At 51.7% G+C, this 9,372-nt stretch overlaps 1 protein-coding gene across 1 annotated transcript; it reads left to right on the top strand.

Annotated features, from left to right (window-relative positions):
- The first annotated feature begins 3,339 nt into the window (after nucleotides 1-3,339).
- On the top strand, nucleotides 3,340-4,290 carry LOC119564830 (olfactory receptor 6N1-like). Its single transcript, XM_037888181.1, has one exon. The coding sequence runs from the start codon at nucleotides 3,340-3,342 to the stop codon at nucleotides 4,288-4,290; it is 951 nt and encodes a 316-aa protein (XP_037744109.1).
- Nucleotides 4,291-9,372: the final 5,082 nt, after the last annotated feature.

Here is a 9,372-nt window from a genome sequence, read left to right as displayed (position 1 = left end):
ATTTCTTTTCTAGAGGTTGGAGTGACAAGGAGCCCCGTCTGATGCCAGGTACGTACCGGCAGGTATGAGATCTTGGCATCTTTATTCATGTGGTAGGGTTTCTCTTCCTTTTGATTCAAGCTTCCTTTACTGGGAACGTTGCGTGTGTGTTCACAGCACCCACGGCTGGCCCGTGCCATCTGGCTCGGGTTCATGGGACTGAGGCTGCAGGACTGTTTCATTGCTGTGTAGATTTCTGGATTTGGGCCAGAGCCCGAGCTCTGGGAACCTCCCACCCGGCAGGATCCTACATCCCAGACTCCAGCCTGAGCCTGGAAATCTACCCAGCAATGAAACAGCCCCACAGCCTGAGCCCCACAAGCATTGGCTGGCACATGCGAGGAGCAGCTTTTCCTTCACTGTGCAGACACACCCAGAGGGACTACAGTGCTGGAACAGACCCTAGATATTCAGGCCTGTCTGTAAAGGCCTATACTCTAAGAATTTAGGTGTATTCTAATCACATAGCTAGTTATAGAGGTATAAAAGAGAGAATCAAAATCACTGTCTGACTGTATAAGGCCTTTTCTCACTGTGACAGTCTGAGGCCCCGTTCTTAGGTTAAGGCTTTTGGCTAAGCAGCAGAGGCTGCCATGAGCTGGGAAGTGACCGGTCACATCCTCACATACCAAACTAGTCCCGTTGAAAGAAGGTGCTATTGGGCTGTTAGGATACAATCTTGTCCTGATAATGCCTATCGCCTCCAGAGAAAGAGAAGTGCCTAGAAGATGTAAAAGGAAACTTAGTCTGATAGCATCCTGTCTGGCAAGAACTCACTTATCCATAGCTGGGATGTGAAATCCTCACTCCTGTATTGTTTTGTCATTATAGTTCCCACTTTGCTATTGTTTATTTGCATGGTCTCTGTCTGGTTCTGTGATTGTTTCTGTCTGTTGTATAATTAATTTTGCTGGGTGTAAACTAATTAAGGTAGTGGGATATAATTGGTTAAATAATCATGTTACAATATGTTAGGATTGGTTAGTTAAATTTCTGTAAAATGGTAAGTTAAGGTATAGCTAAGCTGAACTCAAGTTTTACTATATAGTCTGCAGTCAATCAGGAAGTGTGGGGGGGAATGGGAACAGGGAATGGAGGTGGGGAAATTGGAATCATGTTTTGCTAAAGGGGGAAATGGGAACAGGGAATGGGGGTGGGGAAATTGGAATCATGTTTTGCTAAGGGGGGGAATGGGAACAGGGAATGGGAACATTCTCCATCACTGGCCTTTTTAAAATCCAGATGGGATGTTTTTCTGCTCAGGAATTATTGTGGGGGCAGTTCTCTGTTGTACCGGGGTTGTACCGGGGTCAGTCTAGATGATCGCCGTGGTCCTTTCTGGCCTTGGAATGTGTGAATAACTGCTGGGCATCTGACTCCTCTGCCTTGCACTTTGTGTGGTTATTTACACTTGTGTAAAATCCCCCCCTTTTGCATATGTGTAAAGACTACACAAGGTGCAGAGCAGAGGGAAAAAATCAGTCATAAGAACATAAGAATGGCCATACTGGGTCTGACCAAGGGTCCATCTAGCTCCATATCCTGTCTCCTGACAGTGGTCAATGGCAGGTGCCCCAGAGGGAATTACCAGAACAGGGAATCATTAAGTGATCCATCCCCTGTCCCCCATTCCCAGCTTCAGACAAAGAGCGGCTAGGGCCACCTTTCCTGCCCGTCCTGGACATTGTTGGACCTATCCTCCATGAATTTATCTAGGTTTTTTTTTGAGCCCTGTTATGGTCTTGGCCTTCACAACATTCTCTGGCAAGGAGTTCCACGGGTTGCCTGTACGTTGGGTGAAGAAATACTTCCTTGTGTTTGTTTTAAACCTGCTGCCTATTCATTTCATTGGGTGACCCCTAGTTCTTGTGTTATGAGAAAGAGTAAATAACACTTCCTTATTCACTGTCTCCACACCAGTCAGGATTTTATAGACGTCTATCATATCCCCCCTTAGTTCTCTCTTTTCCAGTCCCTTAATTCCTCTTTTTTCCCCTCCTAAATTATGAGATTCATTTTACATGGCATTAAAAATGCGGACTGGACTGATGCTAATAATATGCCATTCTTTCATCTACAGATCTCAACGTGGTTTACCAAGGAGGTGAGTATCTTTATGCCCTTTATCCAGATGGGGAAACTGAGGCACAATAAGGGGATGTGACTGCCCCATGAGCACCAGCAGAGCATTGGAATAGACCCCAGGTCTGCCTGAGTCCCACATCAGGGCACTATTCACTAGTTCACACTGCTTCCCCAGCCACTGACTCATCTGCATAGTGTATGACTGTGGGCCGGTCACTTAGGGCTGGATTCACAAAAGAATTTAGGAACCTAGCTGCCCACTTGAGGCACCTAAATCCCAGACTCAGATCTCAATGCAATTCACAATTCACAGGTGCTAAAACTTGCCTGGCTCCAAAAAGCTTGCAGCCAAACCTTCCTGTCCCTGCCTTTGAGCCTACGCATGGCAGCCCCATGCCAGGTGTCCAGCTCCCTGGGCCCCAGAGTGATTCACAAACTGGGGGCAGACCAGTGTTCCTCTGCCTAACACATGGGAGGAGCCCAATCCTGCAAGAGTGCTCTGAGCTCACCCGCTGGATCAGACCCCTGTAGGCGAGCTTACCCAAAATATGGGAGAGGTTCTGCCTTATAACTTGTAGCCCAGCGATTAGGGCTGGCTCAAGTCCCCGCTCTACCTGTGGGAGGAAGAAACGGTCTGAATGCAAGGGGCTGGACTAGAGGACCTCTCGAGATCTCTTCGAATCCTACACTTCTATGAGTCTACAAAATGCCCTTTTATAACACTGTGGCATGGGCACCAACTCCTGGAGCACCCATAGAAAAAAATTAGTGGGTGCTCAGCACCCACTGGCAGACAAGCTCTCCCCCCCCCCAGCACCTCCCATCCACCGGCAGCCCCCCCGATCAACTCCTCCCCTCCCTCCCTCCCAGCACCAATCAGTTGTTCAGTAGAATGCAGGAGGCGGGGGGGAGGGGGAGTGGGAACACGCGGGGGAGGGGGTAGAACTGGGTGGAAGAGGAGGGCCGGGTGTGGGAGCTTGGGGGAAAGGGTTGGGTGGGGGCGGAGAGGGGGGATTGAGCTCCCGCTGGAGGCCCAGAAGAAGCCAGCGCCTGTGCACTGTGCTCTAACCTGGTGCCAAAAACTTATTTCCACATTGTTTTTTTCCCAGTAACTAGTGTGAGGGACCGGAACACAGGACAACTGGGTCCTACTGAGGAAAAGCACTAGGTATTGTTAGTACCTTGCCGTCGTTACAGATCAGCCCAGCGGGGGACATGGAAGCCACCAATGAGACATGGGAAGCTGAATTTTTCCTGGTGGGGTTCCCAGATCTCGAGCGCTTTCACCTCCTTCTCTTTAACCTCCTGTTGTTCACCTACGTACTCATTCTTGGTGGCAATACTGTCATTCTGATGCTTATCCGGGCCAACCCACATCTTCATGTCCCCATGTACTATTTTGTGGCCATTCTGTCTTTCTTGGAGGTGTGGTACACCACAGTGACCATCCCCAAGATGTTGGCCAACCTCCTGGATAGCAGGAAGCCCATCTCCTACAGGGGCTGCCTCTTGCAGGTGTATTTCTTCCATGCATTGGGTATTACGGAGGCCTGTTTGCTCACGGCAATGGCCTACGACCGATACTTGGCCATCTGCAAGCCTTTGCACTACCCATCCACCATGACCCCCAAGAGTTGCCTCTGGCTAGTGGCAGGGTGCTGGGCATGTGGCTTTATGTGGCCTGTGCCAGAAATCATCCTGCTCTTCACGTTGCCCTTCTGCGGGGCGCACCGCATAGAGCACCTCTTCTGCGACTTCCCCTCGCTGCTCAGCTTGGCCTGTGCTGATGTGTCCACCAGCACCACCATAGACTTCGCCCTCCACTCCTTGGTCATCCTCGGCCCCACCGCCCTCATCCTCTTCTCTTATGTGAAGATCCTGAGCGTTGTCATCAAGATCCAGGGTTCGGAAGGGCGGCGAAAGGCCTTCTCCACCTGTGCCTCTCACCTGACCATGGTCCTGGCCTTTTTCGGCACCACTGGTTTTATGTACATCCGCCCAGCACGAAGCCAGCCTTCATACCACGACAGGGTGGTGGCGGTGGTCTATGCAGTTCTAACCCCTCTCTTCAACCCACTGATTTACAGCTTGAGGAACAAAGATATTCAGGAAGCAATTGGCAATCTCATGAAACTGCCACCGATTTCCAGTGTGACCTCAGGCTAGTCACCTAGCCTGGGATTTTTCAAGAGCCTCCAGGGACCCAAAGTAGAAATAGGGTGGCTAACACCCTCAGGCCTTGTCTAGACCCAAAAGCCTTGGATCTGGATAATGAGGCTCACAAGCCCCCCCCCTTCCCCCACAGTGGGGACATAGTTATATAGGTATACAGTACTATACTGGGATGGTTATTCCCATGCAGGAAGGTGAATAAGCTATACCAGTATAAGGCACCTTTATCCCAGTATAATGGAGTCCACACTAGGGTTTATACCAGTATAACTATTGGAGCCCAGGGACCCTTTGTTGCCAGCTGGCAGAGGGCTTGGGAAGCGGGGTTGCACTGAGTTTTACAGGGATCCCCTGGGACAGATATATGCATCATGAATCACCAGGGGGTGGCATGTGAATCATAGAATCATAGAATATAGGGTTGGAAGGGACCTCAAGAGGTCATCTAGTCCAACCCCCTGCTCAAAGTAGGACCAATCCCCAACTAAATCATCCCAGCCAGGGCTTTGTCAAGCCTGACCTTAAAAATGTGAGGTCTCTGTTGAGAGCCAGTGGCCCCCTGGTCACCATAATCATTGTGAAATGTGTGTAAGGATAATATTTAAGGCATCACGTATCTGTACTGAAAATTATGTTCTTAAGGTAAAGTACGTCACCATGTCTCGGACCGGTTGCTTTCAGGTGCGGGTAACTAACACTTCTCTCCCTGTCCTCTCATTGTGAATGGCCCGCTTCATGGTCGCGGTCCGTTTTCATGGTGAGCCTGATGCTCATCAAAAGATTGTGACACTTACAAGAGGAAGAAGCCAGAGGCATAGGTGCTGACTCCGCATCCTCCCCGCTGCTCGGCTCCTAGTCCTCCTCCTCCCTCCCAGAGCCTCCCGACCGCTGCAATCAGCTGTTCACTGGCATTCAGGAGGCACTGAGAGAGGTGGGGGAGGAGCGGGGGCAGGAAGAGGCGAGGTGGGGGTGGGGGCTTGGGGGAAGGGGTGGAGTGGGGATGGGGCCTGGGGCAGAGTGGGGGGTTGAGCACCCCCCGGGAACTGGGAAACTCAGCACCTCTGCCTACAGGAACAAAACAATCGGCAGGGGGCTGACTAAGATCAAAGAATTAGCCTGGTCTACCAGGTAATGCAAGAAACCACACAACATCTTCTGTCATGGGGGCACGACTTGTCCCATGAACGGAAGCTCCCAGCCACATGGGGCTATGAAATGGTGGAGGGACTTCATATGAGGGTTGCTCATCAAAGTATCTTGCGAAATAAGTCTCGGCTCTAGAATGCATGGTGTGGTTTTATTTTATATTTTATATATATATTTTATCTGTTTCCGATACTTGCTACTGGTAGAATCTCTGTCCCTTTGTTCAATAAACGTATACTCAGTTTCACAACAAACCTGCTGACGTGCTGTGTGTTAAGTGGCGAGGTGGACCTGGTAAGCTGGGGGGCACTGTTACAGCGAGTCTGCAAATAACATCAGCATCCAGGGGACAGGGGCTGGTCTCTCCAGGGGGTTGCTCGGAGGACTCGAGGGTCGGAGTGTGCTGACTGCCAACCTGCAGAGAAACAGCGGGGCCTGTGTAGGCTGAGAGGAGAGTGCTTGGACTGCCAGTGAATTAGGGAGCTGACACCCATCAGGCACACACAAGCTAAAGGCCGATGGTTGAAAAGTGCCTCACAACCTGGGATATCCCCGGGAAGTGTCACAACCGTATCACTAAAAAAATCACATTCCCCTAACCAACATAGTTATACCAGGACAAAATCTGAGTGTAGAAAAGCCTGAATCTCTTTGTGCCTCATCTGCAAAAGGAAGACCAAGATACCTTATTTCTACCATCTTTTTTGTCTGTCTCATTAGTGCAAGGGATCATTCTAGGCAGCGTCACTGACTCCCATCATGAGCCTCATGCTACTTTCTTAAACCCTCAGCTTCTGGAATCACGTGTGGCATTTTCTCTCTCAGATCATTGCTCTCACCAATATTTGCCCCAGTTTCACCATGCTCTTAGTGTGGGTTGGGTCCTGGGTTCCTGATTCTGGGTGCCTCCACTCAGGGTCAAAGACCTAGGAGTGCTGTCCTGTGAGAAATCAAGGACAATCTGAATAGCTGACAAGGACTGTAAAGCCCTGTATGCAGGGGACAGTAAAGTCCATAAAACAAACTCCAGCCAAGGAATGACTCATCAGGAATAACAGCATAACCGGGGAAGAGGGGATTTTGTTGAGAACAGGAAAATAGGATCTGGGGAAGTCAGGGGATAAGGTTCATTAATCATTATTGAGAAATAAGCCAGTCCCCTGCCATCTAACACACATAATCTCCTTCCACCCCAGCTCCCTCCCCTGGGCCTTCCTGAGGCAGATGGTACGCTGACGCTGCATGTCCTGAGATGGTGTGTTGTGGTGCTGGCTGGCTTAAACAAAAGGCTCCTTGTCACGGATCCACAGGATTTGGGCTACATCCCAGCTTTTCCAAAGCCCCTGCAGTGGTCCTGACCCAGAAGGGGTCCCACTCTTCCTTCAGGGGGGGCCCTGTGGCCTCCATGTCTCCGAGACTGAGCCCCTGGCTCCTGCCCTCCTGCTCAGCGATCCCTCCTGAGATAGACGGCTGGTCAGAGACTTGTTCCCTCTTCAGGGCCCGTTGCACCTCCACGAGTATTTGCAGCGACACCAGGCAGCCTCTTCCAAGCAGAGCAGGGTTTATTAGTCTGCGAGGATCCAGCATTGTAAAGTCCGTAACTTAGCACAGAGGAGCAAATGTTCAGCTATTGTCCAAATCAGCCAAGTCAGGACTACGTTAAGCTAAAGAAACCATCTTGGCTTCCTCCCTTTGTTGCCCAGTCACAGGGGAGTTCCCCGGCCTCTACAAAAGCCAGGCCTTATTCTAGCCTCCTGTCACCCCTACATCCATTGTCCTCCTCCTGCAGACCCTTGCTGAGTTCAAACGCTCCGCCTGCCAGCGTTTCCCATTGTTAGGTGTCAACTGTTCCATTGTCTCCATCGGTGTGAGCTGGTTTCAGCCAGCCCTTCAATGACCTGCTCATTGCACCCCAGACACTCACGTGACCTGCACACCTCAAACCTCCCACTCTACCCCAGGAGTGGCTATTTAACTCTTTCACACCCCGTTTTGTAGCAATTCCTAGCTAAGTAAGTCCCTGCCAGGCATATCACGCAGAAAATTCCCACTTTCTCCACTCCTTTCTTTATCTCCACCCCTGGGTGAGATGGTCTTCTGACTCCAACCAAGCTCTCTGGTTCCCCTGGTCTGAACTCCTCCTGGGGGCTCAGTGGGCTCTCAGTAGCTAGTGCTGGTTGGATCTCTCTGATGGATGCTGGCAGCTGCAGTGAAGTTCGAGAGAAGGGCGAATTCAGCAGCTAGCCAGCCTCTAAATTCAACCCCTCGTGCTGGGAAATGGAGCCGGGGACTCTGGTGGCCATCTGAGTTGTCGTCCTTTTTTGGTGGGTCCTTCTAGAAGCTTAGACCAAAGTTCCAGCACTTGAGGACACCACCAGATTACATCAGCATCTCAGCTTTCATTGTTGCAAACAACATTTCCCAAACTGTGGGTCAAGAAAGGGAACTGGGCGGAGGGTGTGATGGGGTGTTCACCCCACACCAGCCATGAAGGGGTGAAGGGGCTAATTAACCTTATAGGCCACACCTGGCTTGTCCAATAAATTACTAATTGCTAGGGGAGAAGATGGGGAAGGTGTAAAGCCAGGGAGTTTCCTGCAAAAGGGGGCTGCAGGGAGAAAGCCTGCAGGAGCACTCTGGGCACAGAGGAAACCCAGCAGGAGCAAAAACCATATAACACGAAAGCAGCCACACTGGATCAGACAAATGGTCCATCCAGCCCAGTGTCCTGTCTTCTGACAGTGCCAGGTGCTTCAGGGGGAATGAACAGAACAGGGCAACTTTTGAGCAATCCATCCCTTGTCGTCCTGTCCCAGCCTCTGGCAGTCAGAGGTGCAGTGACTCCCAGAGCACGGGGTCGGTCCTAGATCATCTTGGCTAATAGCTATTGATGGATCCTCCTGGTACTTATCTCGTTCTTTTCTGAACCCAGTTATAGTTTTGGCCTTCCCCACATCCCCTGGCAGTGAGTTCCACAGGTTGCTTGGAACCTGAAGGAGTGGGGGCAGGCCCAGGTTCCCCTACCAGCCATTAGGAAGTGCTGCAGGACTGGTGAAAGTGTCACCAGGAGAGCTGGACCCATGAGACTTTGATATCCCGGAAAGAGAAAGCTACATAGTGACCAGGCCGGAGGGCTGAGTCACAAAAGAGCACCCTGAGCCCCAGAGCGCAAGAGGGGCCACGTGGGGAGTAAGCAACGGAAGGGGGTGCTAGACCAGGCAAGAGCTGATCCCCAGACCCAGCCACAAGGGGCTGTCCACAGCGGTGAGTGAACCCTGTTCCGGGGGTGGGGTGTGTGTGATCACAAGATGTGTGTGCCCCACCCCTGTCTGCCACCACCACCTCGCTGCAGGGCAGCTGCCACGCAGCACTGGGACCTACCAGCACGCTCCTGTCACAGCGCGGAGGGAGGGGGGCTGACCCGAGCCAAAACCAGCGCATGCCCTCAGGTCCTGTTGGGCTGCAGGGCTCTATCTCGGACCCCTGGGGATTGTGTGAACGGAGGTGAGCGCAAAGGGGAGGGGGCACAGCATGAAGGCATTTGGGAGCCACCAGCTTACAAAAGAGGCAGTTCTTCACCCTGGTGGCTGCAGAGAAAAACTTGAAGCCGTGACCCGAGCGAGCACCTGAAACTCAGAAACCAGGAAGGTGAAGAAATTTATTTATTTAAATCTCACTTCTTGCCTCTCACTGCTTGGTTGCCAGTGGGTGCAGCACACAAGCTAATTTTTCCCCGTGGGTGCTCCATCCCCGGAACACCCACAGAATCGGTGCCTATGGCCCTGGAGTCGTTGGTCCAGTCCTTAGTGATGGCTGAGGTGGCAGCCAGCCCACGGGCAGGTGTCCCTCGTCAGCCTGCTCCAGGGCGGTGAGGTTTGGTTCACGCAGGAGGGTAGGGGAGAGCCCGGGCAGATCGGCTGGTGCCGCGCA

The sequence above is a fragment of the Chelonia mydas genome, chromosome 23 (genome assembly GCF_015237465.2).
Source record: "Chelonia mydas isolate rCheMyd1 chromosome 23, rCheMyd1.pri.v2, whole genome shotgun sequence".
Taxonomy (NCBI): domain Eukaryota; kingdom Metazoa; phylum Chordata; order Testudines; family Cheloniidae; genus Chelonia; species Chelonia mydas.
Note: the sequence above shows the minus strand (reverse complement) of the source record. Positions and strands in the feature narration are given on the sequence as shown.

Bases quoted from the DNA above. Each gene is read 5' to 3' on its own strand.
- LOC119564830 (XM_037888181.1), top strand. From the start codon at position 3,340: ATGGAAGCCACCAATGAGACATGGGAAGCTGAATTTTTCCTGGTGGGG.